The 13,763-nt window shown below is 38.0% G+C and overlaps 1 protein-coding gene across 1 annotated transcript in view; it reads right to left on the bottom strand.

The window, feature by feature from the left end:
* Positions 1 to 7,078: 7,078 nt before the first annotated feature.
* ARL5B (ADP ribosylation factor like GTPase 5B) overlaps positions 7,079 to 13,763 on the bottom strand; it is a 29,236-nt gene continuing 22,551 nt past the window's right edge. Inside the window, exon 6 of the mRNA XM_030320894.2 lies at positions 7,079 to 13,493. Within this exon, the coding sequence (XP_030176754.1) occupies positions 13,445 to 13,493 (49 nt within the window). The 3' untranslated portion in view covers positions 7,079 to 13,444. The remainder of the gene's footprint in view (positions 13,494 to 13,763) is intronic.

Genomic DNA, 13,763 nt, shown 5'->3' with positions numbered 1-13,763 from the left:
TTCTCAGTGGGAAGGGTCCTTTTTAAACAAAGGGTCTTTTATTTTATTTTGTTAACGTTTATTTATTTTTGAGACAGAGACAGAGCATGAACGGGGGAGGGGCAGAGAGAGAGGGAGACACAGAATCCGAGGCAGGCTCCAGGCTCTGAGCTGTCAGCACAAAGCCGGACGTGGGGCTCGAACTCACGGACTGTGAGATCATGACCTGGGCCGAAGTCGGACACTTAACCGACTGAGCCATCCAGGCGCCCCTAAACAAAGGCTCTTTTAAACCAAGAATCAATATATGGAGGTTACTAAGTCAAACCCACAGAGGCACCTGAGTGGCTAAATTGGCTGAGCGTCCGACTTTGGCTCAGGTCATAATCTTGCCATCTGTGAGTTCGAGCCCCACGTCTAGCTCTGTGCTGACAGCTTGGATCCTGGAACCGGCTTCAGATTCTGTGTCTCCCTCCCTCTGCCTCTCCCCTGCTCATACTCTGTCTCTCTCTCTCTCTTTCAAAAATAAATAAACATTAAAAAAAATGAGTCAAACCCACAGTATGATGCTTTTGTGTGAGGTTTAAGAATAACTTATGCACAGTTAGTATATAGAATATGTGTAATATTTAATATTTGTCACATTAAAGAATCTAACACACTAACTTATGATTCACTGTAACTTAAAATACATGAATGATTTTAGATTTGTTGGTTTTAAGTTAAAAAGTAATAAGAGGGTGGGAATGCAAGCTTGTGCAGCCACTCTGGAAAACAATATGGAGGTTCCTCAAAAAATTAAAAATAGAACTACCCTACGACCCAGCAATTGCACTACTAGGCATTTATCCAAGGGATACAGGTGTGCTGTTTCAAAGGGACACACACACCCCCATGTTTATAGCAGCACTATGGACAATGACCAAAGTATGGAAAGAGCCCAAATGTCCATCAATGGATGAATGGATAAAGAAGCTGTGGTATATAGATACAATGGAGTATTACTTGGCAATCAGAATGAAATATTGCCATTTGCAACTACGTGGTTGGAACTGGAGGGTATTATGCTAACTGAAATTAGAGAAAGATAAATATCATACGACTTCACTCATATGTGGAATGTAAGATACAAAACAGATGAACATAAGGCAAGGGAAGCAAAAATAATATAAAAACAGTGAGGGGGACAAAAGATAAAGGACTTAAATATGGAGAACAAACAAAGGGTTGCTGGAGGGGTTATGGGAAGGGGGATGGTCTAAAGGGGTAAGGGGCATTAAGGAATCTGCTCCTGAAATCATTGTTGCACTATATGCTAACTAACTTGGATGTGAATTAAATAATAAGTAAATTAAAAAAAAAAAGTTGTAAGAGGGGTGCCTGGGTGGCTCAATTAGTCAAGTGTCCAACTTCGGCTCAGGTCATGATCTCACAGTTTGTGGGTTTGAACCCTGCATCAGGCTCTGTGCTGACAGCTCAGAGCCTAGAGCTTGCTTCAGATTCTGTGTTTCCCTCTCTCTCTGCCCCTCCCCTCCTTGTGCTCTGTTTCTCTCTCTCTCAAAAATAAACATTAAAAAAAAAAATTAAGTTGTAAGAAAATTTGCTAAGGGTGGATATTTAAGAGAGCTAGGATTTATTATTTAATACACTTGTTGGATTTACTAGAATTATCCAAGTACATGGGAAGGTTTAGACAGATTTGAAGTATAGTTAACTATCTACCTATAATCAACCCTGGTGAAAAGTGTATTCGAAAGTTGCTAAGAGAGTAAATCCTAAAAGTTCTTATCATAAGGAAAAAAAACTTGTTTTCCCTTTTTTTCTTTTGTATCTGTATGAAGTGACAGATGTTAACTAAACCTATTGTGGTGATCATTACACAGTGTAAGTCAAGTCACTATGTTGTACGCCTTAAACTTATGTCAACTACGTCTAATAAAATTGAAACAAAAAAAAGTTGGACTTAAACCTGTAAGGAAAAATTAGATTTAAAAATTTATAAAAAGCTCAAATTAATTTAATACCTAGTTTTTCTCTGTCTGGAATAGCCACGGAAACCACAAATTGTTTTTCCTAATAAAATCTCTGCTAGATTTTCTCTAGTTCACTGATCTTTAATAGTTTAGGAAAACACATATGGTCTTGTAATAATTTCCTACTGCTGCTGTAACAAATTACCATGGATTTAGTGGCTTGCAAGAACATGTATTCCAGAACTATGGTCTCCAACCCAGTTGCCAGTAGGGCTGCATTCTTTGTAGGCTTGGGGGGACAATCTTTTCCCCTGCCTTTCCCAGCCTCCCAAGCTAAAGGGTCCTGAACCAAAACAATCTCTCATGCCAGCACATGGCCGCTTTCTGAACCAACTGTAATCTGAGGCAAATCCTGGGTAGCTACCAAGCCACTGCCCAGAGGGCCCTCTAGTTTGGTTCCCCCGTAGCTATTGGTTGCAGGAGATTATCCGCCTAATTACTCTGGTTTAAACCATCCTGGGCTTTGAGATAGCGAACCAGAGAGGCTGTTCAACGCTAGTTCAATATTTACACTGGATTTCACGCTTTTTCACCAGAAAAGTGCTGTCTCTTGATTGTCTGATTCCCTTCCCTGCAGTCCACTTTGTATTCCATGTGTTGATAGGGTTTTCATAAAATGAATAAAATTATTTCCTGCTTTGAAAATTTTATCCAAGACTCGGAAAGAAGGCAGAAAGATTACTATGCCCTTTCAAAGTCATCCTAGGGCACCATCCTCCAAGTCTGCTGAAGGACCCTCACGCTATAAAGTTGGGCAGAAACAGGTCGAAACGAGTAAGTTTGTAAGTTCTTCTAATGTTTCTTTTTAAGAGACAGAGAGACAGAGCACGAGCAAGGGAGGGGAGAGAGAGAGGGAGACACAGAATCCGAAGCAGGCTCCAGGCTCTAAGCCGTCAGCACGGAGCCTGATGCAGGGCTTGAACTCACAGACCTCGAGATCATGATCTGAGCCGAAGTCAGACGCTTAACTGACTGAGCCACTCAAGCGCCCCTGTAAGTTTTTCTGAAGTGTACTTCTTTGAACCAGATTTGTAGCCTGCTGTTTCCCTAACTACTGACTTAAACAAAATTTTTGACAGATGCTCACTATATAGTTACAGAAGAGTTTTATAGTTCTAAAAATTATACTCTGACATCAGACTTTTCTGTTTAGAAAACAAAGAAAAAATTCCACTCCCATGAAGCGTGTTCTAAGCAAGCTTGGGCTAGTGATGACAAGGCTACATGGATATTAAGAAAACTACACACAAATTATATGCGGAGGCTACAGAGGATTGTTAAGTCAATTTAACCGTGTGATTAGCTACAACACCCCTATCGATGTCCCGTATTTGGCCATCTATAAATGAGGAATGGCATGAGAAAGGCATTGCCAAGAGGATGAAAAGGCAAGCCACAGACTGGGAGACAACTGTAAACAACGTATCTAATAAATGGCTTATATGCAAACTATGCAACACTTGAACCTCAAATCATAAGCAAATCCAATTAAAAAGGAAGAAAAGATTTGAACAAAACGCTTCACCAAGATAGAAGGATGGCAAACAAGCACATGAAAAGATGGTCCTCATCAGTCATTAGAGAAATGCAAATTAAACTTACAATAAGACCCTTATGTCTAAAATCAGTGACCAGGACAATGGCTGGCAAGAATGTGAACCAACTGTGCCTCTCACACACTAACAGTGGGAATGTAACCGAAGGGACAATCACTTGGAAAAAGTGTCCCAGTTTCCTAAAAAGTGCAACACACACTTACCATAGGACCCTGCCGTTCCATTCTTAGTTTGTGTGGTTTACCCAAGGGAAATGAAAACAAATGTTTACACAGAGACTTACATACGAATGTTCTATGGGTCTAGCAGCTTCACTTGTAATAGCTAAAGGCTAGAAACAATACAAATGTCCACTAACAGGGAGTGGACACATTGTGGCACGTCTATGCAATGGAATACTTCTCAGCAGAAAAAGGAATGCGCCGTCGATCTACGCAATGAAATGAGTGAATCTCAAAATAATTGTGCTGAGTGATGTTATAAAATTCTATGAAAGCAAAATATAGCAACAGAAAACTTGGACGTTGGGATCTGAGCAGAAGGGAGGAATTACAAAGGACACTAGGAAAATTGGAGGAATAATCAAGAGAATTCATTATCTTGATGGTGTCATGAGTGTATATGCATGAGTTTTTCAAATCGTGCACTCTTGTTAATTATACCTGCATAAAGCTGTTAAAAAATAGGCACAATAAAACCTTATGGAGGTTGAGTGTTTCTCGTAAGAAATTGGAATGTTTGGCTAATGTGTAGGAGAACTCTTAAAACTGAGGCTTTCCTGGGGCGCCTGGGTGGCGCAGTCGGTTAAGCGTCCGACTTCAGCCAGGTCACGATCTCGCGGTCCGGGAGTTCGAGCCCCGCGTCAGGCTCTGGGCTGATGGCTCAGAGCCTGGAGCCTGTTTCCGATTCTGTGTCTCCCTCTCTCTCTGCTCCTCCCCCGTTCATGCTCTGTCTCTCTCTGTCCCAAAAATAAATAAACGTTGAAAAAAAAATTTTTTTTAAAAAAAAACTGAGGCTTTCCTAACACTCTATACAAAATTGTAACTTTGTGTGTGATGTGGAGAACAAAGGCATGAAAAGAATTAAATTTCCTTTGCAGCCCATTGACAAGTACTTAGGACAGGCAGGGTGACCTTCCTCTAGGAACTCAGCAGTTTCAATGTGAATACTTTGCTAAAGGCAAAAGGCAACCTTGGCTTGACATTAGCCTGATATATATATATATATATATATATATATATATATATATATTTTTTTTTTTTTTTTTTTCATTCCTTTGGAAACTTCCTTTATCTCTCTCTACCTGCCCCCCAAGCTATATGTTAGTAATCATCCTCCAAACTTATGGCCCACTGACATATAACAAAAGGGTCTCGTGACTAAGGGTTTACTAGACAGTAATAAGTGACCTTATCCTAACAGCTAGCCTCTCAAGGTCCTGAAAACCTTGTTTCCAAATTCCTTAGAGACTTATGCTATCCCTAACCCCCTTCCAACTTGAAAGTATGTAATCAGTCACTTCTCACAAACCCAGTGCAGCTCTTTCCACCCATGGGTCCTGTCCCTGTGCTTTAATAAAACCACCATTTTTGCACCAAAGATGCCTCGAGAAGTCTTTACTGTTCATTCCCGGATCCCAACGTTTCACATGAGTATGTAGGTGTAATTTTTCAGTGTAGGTATCTTTCATCACATTCTCAAAGAGGACTATGAACAAAAGGAGGGTGTTAAGCCACTACCCTTCAGGAACCTAATTAATGAATATAATGAAGACGTATGGTCCTACCAATATTAGATTACATCTCAATTTTTTTTTTTATAAGAACACAATTTAAAGAACATACAATGTGTGGAAGATTCCAATTACACCTCACAGTGGAGTACACATTCCAATGTGTTTTTGCAACATCACCAAGCAATTCTCCGATTCTTAGCAGACGTTGATTGGGTGTCTTACAACGTAGCTCAATTCTGATACTATCCACTTGGAGACAGGGTCAGATCCCATAGACTAAAGCCTCACTCTCACAAAACTGTACTTTCCCCTCCCTCCCCACTTCAGATGCCAAGTCCAGATTGTCATTTGTGTCTCTGGCTATAGAGGGGAGGTTCCCGAAATCCCTTTCTTGGGTTTGATTAATTTGCTAGAGTGGCTCACAGAACTCAACAGTTACTTATATTGACCAGTTTACTATAAACGATACAGAAGAGCCAGATGAAGAGGTATATACGGCAAGGTCTGAGAGTCCCCATATAACGGGTGTACCACCATCCGGGCATGTGGATGTGTTCACTAACCAGGAAGCTTATCAATCTTGTTCAAGTTTTCCCAGTTTCATCAGCAGCATCCGCTTCCCTTCCCAGAGGCTGATGGGTAGACAAGTTCCAACCTTCTATTCATTTGGTCTTCCTCTGGACCAGCTACACTCAGCCCATCTAGGGGTCCACGCTGAGTCACTAACATAATAAATAATAATAATAATAACAAACATCATCATAATAATGAGTCATTAACATAAGCTCAAAGGAGCCTTCTTCTGAATGACAAAAGACACTCTAACCACTCAGGAAATTCCAAGGGGCTGAGTTTTGTCTCCGGACCACGGTACAAAGACCAAATAGATTTCCTCTTATACCCTTACACACCCACTTGGACTGCCTTAAAACAGCTCAGGGATTCCCCGTCTCTGTTAAGTGTTACCTTCCCCCAAGCCACGGTTGTTCAGACCAGGAGAAACTGACCCAATGCAGGGAAGTGAACCATCCGAAACCCACTAAAAGCATAAACTGGAGCAAAAATACAAATGGCTGCATTAAGGCTTCAGCTAGGCTCGATTTTTCAACTAAGTGACCTTTTTCCCCTCCTCCGCCCACCACCCTTTCCTTTCTTAGCCTCTTGTTTGAGGAACCCCGTATCACCCCGCACACCTGACCTACAAGGCTGGCAGCCAAGTCCCTGGCTCCTGCTGAAACTGGCTAGATCCTGTATTTCTCTGTGAAATTCCTCAGCGCCTGGGCTGGCGGTTTTGGAAGGTCTTAGCCTGCTGCAGCCTCCTTCGCCCAGAAAACAATAAAGCTATGGCTCCTCTTTATCCCAAACCCTGTCTTCACGTTATATTTTGACTCAGAAGCATGGAGGGCGGCCTCTGACAACGTAACTAAGAACCTAACGACCATCTGACTTCTCCCTTGTACGAAGATTGAGCTACAGGAGCAATTTGATTCGGGCATTTTCTGCCACGTGGACTGCCTAGGAGACAAGTGAAAAAGAAGAGATGGAGAAGATAAAGGACTCTGGTTTCTCCTCAGGGTCCCTGGGTCTCTGGTCCTAACCTATTCAAAAACCCAGTTGTGTCCTTGACCTTGGGTTCCATGAGCACCCACAACCTGACCTCTCACCCTTATAACAAATTCCTTGCTTCATTATCTTAGGTGGGTTTCTATCTCTCGCAACAAAAAGATTGTTCAAACAGATTTTCATCTTTAAAGGAAACCACCGGGTTCGTGACATATTGGAAAAGTAATTATTTATTATGACAAAAATAAAACTGTTGACTGAAAACAAATGAACGTTACACTGTATTGCACCATGATTGCAAATGAGCCAAAAACCTGTCTGAAAGATGAACATTCCAGAGCAAACAGCATCCTTTTTACTTGGGTGAGTAGGCATGCAAGCAACTCAGTATAATTGCAGAAATAAAAAAATCATGAGTACCAAGCAACCTAAACTGAACATATACAAAGAAGCATTTTACAACAGTAATGAAGCTATTAAAAAAGTTAAAACATGTCTTTAAACAGCCCCACCATTAGTAGAACATGCTTTGAACCATTTGCAAGAAGTGATGGTGTGAATGCATTAAGTAATTGGTTTGCTCTTTGAATTTTATTGATGCTATACATTAGACCAACAGCACACACTTCAGTTGCTTGGTTGGGATTAAGAAGCACGGCTTGTGGCATGAAAGACATTCTTTTTTTTGCCCTCTATGCAACAGGGTGGGACCCACAGAGAGATCCAATTCAGACTTTTGTCAACAGTAACACCACCTGTTGGACCAAGCTGATTAGCTCCGATATTGTTACAGCTTTTGTAGAAAGCCTGAAGCTTGATGGGTAACAGTTTGTACTGAAACCTTAAGAAGGGAACATAAATATACTTTAAAGTAGTTTTATTTTCTGAGGCAAAAAGTGTATTAGACAGGGCCTGCTGTTTCCTCTTTAATGCTCTAAAGCACCAATTTATGTTAAGACGGCAATGTGTGATTATAATCATTATATTCTGAGTAGGAGAAATACAGGAACAAGGTTGTAATTGCTTTTGTTTTTTTTTTAACCATGCTCTGTGCAATAAATAGGGTAAAATTTAAAACTATTACATAATTGGAAAAAATCATAACCATCATTTTATTTCACACTTTTAATGAAATAGCAGCTACACTTTTCTTTTTAAATCAAAACTTTCATAGCTAGACTGAACAGTTTACTCCAAGAGAATAAAGTAAGAGGCTTGTTGACTCCCTGAACTTCCTGAGGGAAAATATAAGCGGATTAAAATGACAATAGCCTCAAGTGAACAGGGCCAGAATATGCAAATAAATGATAGTCATTTGATATCTCCCCAACACCAGTGGAAATATAGTCACAGTATATAATCGATCAAATTTTAGGGTTTTCCTTGCCCTTGATTTTAATGAAACCAAGTACTGGCTGAGCACTGGCCTGTGAGCTTTAACGAATCTGCAAAACCGTGTTAACCCTGCTGGTGGCAAATAAGAATAAAACAAAACAAAACCTCCAAGGAATGCTACCCCTTCATTCTGAACTTTGCATATTTCAAACACAGTTTGGGTGAAGGGGGTATTGATGGGTGAGGCATCCCCCAAGCTTGAGCAAAGCACCTTATGGATTGAAAAATGAGGTAATTTTTTAATGAAAATATTACAAAGTTTGTGCAGGAGAACATTTCCATTCTTCTAGAACTTTGTTATCTATTTCAAAAGATAGGCACAGCACAGTGTTTTTATTTCTCCATTTCTAGGATACCGTGCAGATTATCATTTAAGGAAAAATAAGAAAGATGTGACTTGAAAACACGAACAAATTCTAAAAAACCTCATCAGTCTTTGGTCCTATGGCCACTTTACAAGTAAGAGATCTAGTTCTAGAGTAAAAGACTGTACTTTCTTTCTACTAATTTTAAGTGCCTTAACGAGGGAAATTCACTGTTTTCATTCACATTTTCTATTACTTAATATCCTTTTGAAGACTTTTCTACCTCATGTTAATCTTTCCTACCAACTGTTTTGACCTTCATTTCTAGGTATGACTCGATACCTCCAAATTAACTTTTCCCAAACATTTTACCAAATCATCTGCATGATTTGGTATCTGATTTTGGATCTCTTGAACACAGTACTTCTACTTTAAAATGGAGAAGTTGAAAAAAAAAATTTTTTTTTTGACCTTCTCGATTTAATTTTGGCCACCTGGCACTCCTAAAAAAAGTATTTTGGGAAGCTGACTTGGATTTACAGTCTTCACAGTAATACTAAATAAATAAGGATGAGACAGACATTACTGAGGGAACTAACCTTGAATATAAACTACTCTTTTATACAGATGTCTGTAAAATATTGACGGCCTGACTGCACTATCCTTTCAATACTGGAAAGTCAAACAGAATTGGAGTTTGGGGTGGCATCGAAAGCCAATAAACTCTGAACAAACTAACCACTTCTAATTAGTAAAAGCCAGGAAAGCCAGGTATTCTCCAGAAGAGAGTATTTTCAACACACACTGGTGTTTTATCGGCAGCTTAAAATCATTTCCTTGGCAACATGGCCTATTTTCTCTTCCGCACTGTCACTAGCTTAGTGAAGCTGAGTGGCAGTGACTAGTTGCTACTTTGTTTTGATTGTATTCATAAACTAAACAAAATGATAATGAGGTGGGAATCCAACCATAGATAAAAGTGAATTTAATTTCATATTTCAGGTCCTTTCCTAGTTTTTTGTTTTTTGTTTTTTGTTTTTTTTTTGGTTTTTCAACTTTAATATAGTGTTTAAGGATTCAGGACTTTAAAACCAAAAGATAAGGTGGAGTTTTTTTTAGTGGGCTTAAGTTCCTCAGTGTGGGGGGAAAAAATAGAAAGACCATGAACAGTAACTGTCTGAAGTCACGAGACACACAAGGGCCAAATTCAGATTCAAAACCACTTCGTTAGACAGCCAACACAATATTCTACTAGATCCAACTCATCAGACGGAATCTCAAAGTGACTTTATGCCAGCAAAATATAAAAGATCCTTTAGAATTGCACTGCATATGAAATATTTTGGATCCAAAGCCATAGATGAAAAGTTACTCATGAAGTTGCTCTTCAAAGATAAATGTCAAAGGAACTTGCCCATCTACAGGCATAATACCAGTACATTTTTCTACTGATATAGTTTTTATGTTACGTAGTTAAGAATTAAGAGTGCTAGTCACAAACAATTCCATTTAGAATTTGCTCTAGGATACTACACCAAAAAGATTTTTAAAAATATAAAGATTTATTGTTTTCTTTAAATTTCTTTGCTTTGTTGACTTTCCATAACTCTTCAGAGAATATTGTTTACAGCACTGCCTGTATCACTCACTGTTTCCATAGGAAAATAATTTCTCTTATGCTCCAGAAAATAAAAGTTACTTTGTGCTTAATCAGAATGACTATGGCTATAGGGGTAGTGCCCATTTAAAAATTATTTTTAACAACAAAGCTTGGATTTATTATCTTTCCTCTAATGAATATAGAATAAAATTTTACCTTTAAGCATACTAACACAGAATGTAAAAGCAGAAATTATGTATTTAATCATTAGTTTTCCAATAGCTAATATGTCATTTCAGATCTGAAAGAATTAAATTACACTAACAATACATATTATGTAGTATATTCCCATATAAAAGGGCCGGTTAATTCTAAGAGTTCCCAAATGGGCTGCAATGAAAGCCATGTGTTTAAATAAGAACGTGCCATGTTCAAAATGAAGAGAAATCCGTATTTGGGTAGCAGTTACATTTTAGTTCTAATAAAATACTGAAAAGATCTGTTAAACTTCTGTTTCTTTATCCTCAAAATAAAAACAGAATATAGAATATTCTCCTGGAAGTAATGTGGGTGGGTCCTTTGCTTTCCACTACTTACTAGAAACTTTGCTAGGCAACTGAAGGGGTGGCAGGGAGAGTGAATCTCGAGTTTATGTCATTGTCAAATTAATTAGCTGCTAATCTGCATTCTAAAGAACAGGTAGAGTACAAAACTGAGAACTCATCTCAAAGTGTGAATAAAGGCACGAATCACAAATTTACATTTTTCATCAGACAGTATCTTACAGTTGATTTACAAAGAATGTCAGAATCAATGCTTTAGCATTAGATAAGTTCTTGGGTCAAAACATTCTCTTGGAGTAAAGGATAATCGGTTTTCCTATTACTGTAACAGGAAATATCTAATGAGAACCTATAAAACACTTTTAAAAAGTCTTCCATGAATTTCCTATTTGAACTTTTCCCAGTCATTGCCACAGAAACTAGTGGGATGTTGATTTCATTTTCAACACAGCTAACATAACCATTTCTGATCCAACACTAACAAAATGCTTTTTTAAAAAATTTAGAAAAGAAAATAAACTGTGTTTTAAAAAATTAAATAGCAAACTTGAATCTATACTAGATGTTTGACAAAATACAATCAACTATTAAAAACACTTTCAATATAATGCTGATGTGGTAATACAAACAAAACAAAACAAAACAAAACCACCAAAACCGTGTAATTTGACAGAAGAAAATTGAGCCAGCCAATCCTATTAGAGATAAGAAGATAAATTTCACAAGAAGAATGGATACAGGACTATTAAATGTGTTTTCTCAGGATGGAGTTAAGAGAATTATCCTCAGAATTTATGGCTAAACTCTAGAACCAAGATAGATATTCTGGCAAAGTGTGCTTCAGGTAAATTGTATCTTTGTACTTCCTCCTGCCCCCAAACATATACCGCAAAGCATCCGTATTGATTTATGTTTGCTTTCCTCTCATGTTCTAGGATTATGGATTTTATTAAAATCAACATTTATCCTCTACCCAGGATAGAGTCACTAAGAAAAAGGTTCAAAACAAGGTTAATAAACCACTAGTTCCCAAAGTCCAGAAAGCTTTCCTCTGGCCATTTTTCAGTTCTAGGGTGTGCTACCACTAAATAGAAAATGTTACCACATTCAACTAAATTAGACTAAATATAAGAGATCAAGTATACCTGAAAACAGAGCAAAATTAAAACCAATTTACAATAAAAAATATTAAAATTAAAATACCATTTTTGAATAGGTATTTAGATATTCGTATCAACACTGAATCCTATTTTTGACCCACATGAAAAAAAATACTGCAAAAATGAAGTATTATTCTCTAGGGATGCATTTTATCCCTTTCATTATCGCAAAATCCCACACTTGAAATAGGGGATCAAAATTAGAATACTTGTCCTCCCTCTTAAGTATGCCCTAGACTACTGTTCATATTAGACCACTGCCTTGGAAAGCTTTTTAATGCTATGCAATGAACTTTTGATAGATTAGGACTCTTTTCCTTCCTACTTTTTAACTTATGTTAGTGTTGACATTGGGTCTCATGGCACGCTCTGAAAGCTAGGATTAGATTCAGCAGTTTCCTGTAATTCACCAAAGGTTTAGAACACGAGGGGTAACTAACAAGAGAGGTGGCAAGTATTTCAAGCCTATCACACTATAACCTCAGATGGATTTAGGGAAAGCCGTATGGCTTTCTAAGTAATACAATGCTGGTGGTAGAAACACTGTTCAAAATCCACACGCAATTTCAAATTTTAAGAAAGGAAATGTTTATACTACTGCTTTGGCTACTGCCCCAAGCAGATGCACTCTCCCTTGCAGATGGAATAGCTGAAGTTTCTGCTGATAATACACTTGTTTATCACTGATAGTGAGATATATATTCCAAGTGTCTTGTTTTGATATCAGTGCTGGTATGCTTTAGTAACTTCCGATAATTAATGTACGTGTTGAATAATGCGTGACATTTTTGAAATATCAGATCCCTCTAAAATATTAACCATCAAAGTTGGGCTTTCAAGTATTTTTCCTTGATTAGATTTTAGCCAAAAACTAATCTCGTGTTGGAGGCAGAAAAGTAAATTTAATTCTTTTAGATAAATAGCCTACTTAATTTCCAGGCTAATAGGAGCTTAAAATTATTCCATGACTTGTAATAATTGGGTGAAATTAACTTCTGTGAAGGCAGTTCTCATGATGGTTAATTTTCCTTACAGATATATCTTCGAGGCTGATTCCTTTCTCTATAATAAGTTCTGTCCAAAAGAGAAGTGGTTTAAAGAGGGAGCAAATACTCAGTGCTGGTTAATTTTGCAAGCAGTGCCTGATGATCTCCACTACTACTTTGTGAAACCAGGAATTGTCTGGTAGGGAAAGGAGGTGGTCAAGAAATGAAAGAAATTGGTCATTAAAGTTATTACAATACTTCAGAAAACATTAAACATATGACAAACATTTCTTACAAGGCAGTTATTGAATAATCAGAATCAGCAGTCAGAAGAATTATGTTGCCGAAAACACCGTTATACATTATGTTCATCCAACTGAAGATTAGTGCATTAAAAAAAAGTTAAGAAAAAATCTTTTATGTTCCAGTTCAGCTGCACTTGATTCAAGTGTTGCTCATAGAGGTTTGTGTTGTTATAAATTAAACATGCTGCTGCCTTAGCAGCCAAAGGTACTAGGAAAATGTTCATGTCACAGAATAAATAGAGCAGTCTCTTTTCAGGCAAAAAGTTATCTCACACCAATCCGGGAGGTCATCCACTCTAGACCTTGGCATAACCTGAAACAAAGGAGAGAAGTATTTTCAAAATGAAAATATTTCAACTTTCTAACTGAAAGCACACTTATTATTTTTAAGTCTTCCCGACTGTTGGTACTACGATAATTATTTATGCAGGTAAGTGACAAGATGGAGGTAACACCGTACGAAGCGGAATCTTCAAGTGGAAGATTCACTTAGAAAAAATGATGTTAATCAGTTGAGTAACTGGGAAATTGCTTCAGTCTCATCTTGAAGGTAACAGCTCTGGCAGTTTTGCCATCAAGATTG

The sequence above is a fragment of the Lynx canadensis genome, chromosome B4, assembly GCF_007474595.2.
Source record: "Lynx canadensis isolate LIC74 chromosome B4, mLynCan4.pri.v2, whole genome shotgun sequence".
NCBI lineage: Eukaryota > Metazoa > Chordata > Mammalia > Carnivora > Felidae > Lynx > Lynx canadensis.
The sequence above is the reverse complement of the archived record's forward strand: the minus strand, read 5'-3'. Positions and strand labels throughout refer to the sequence as shown.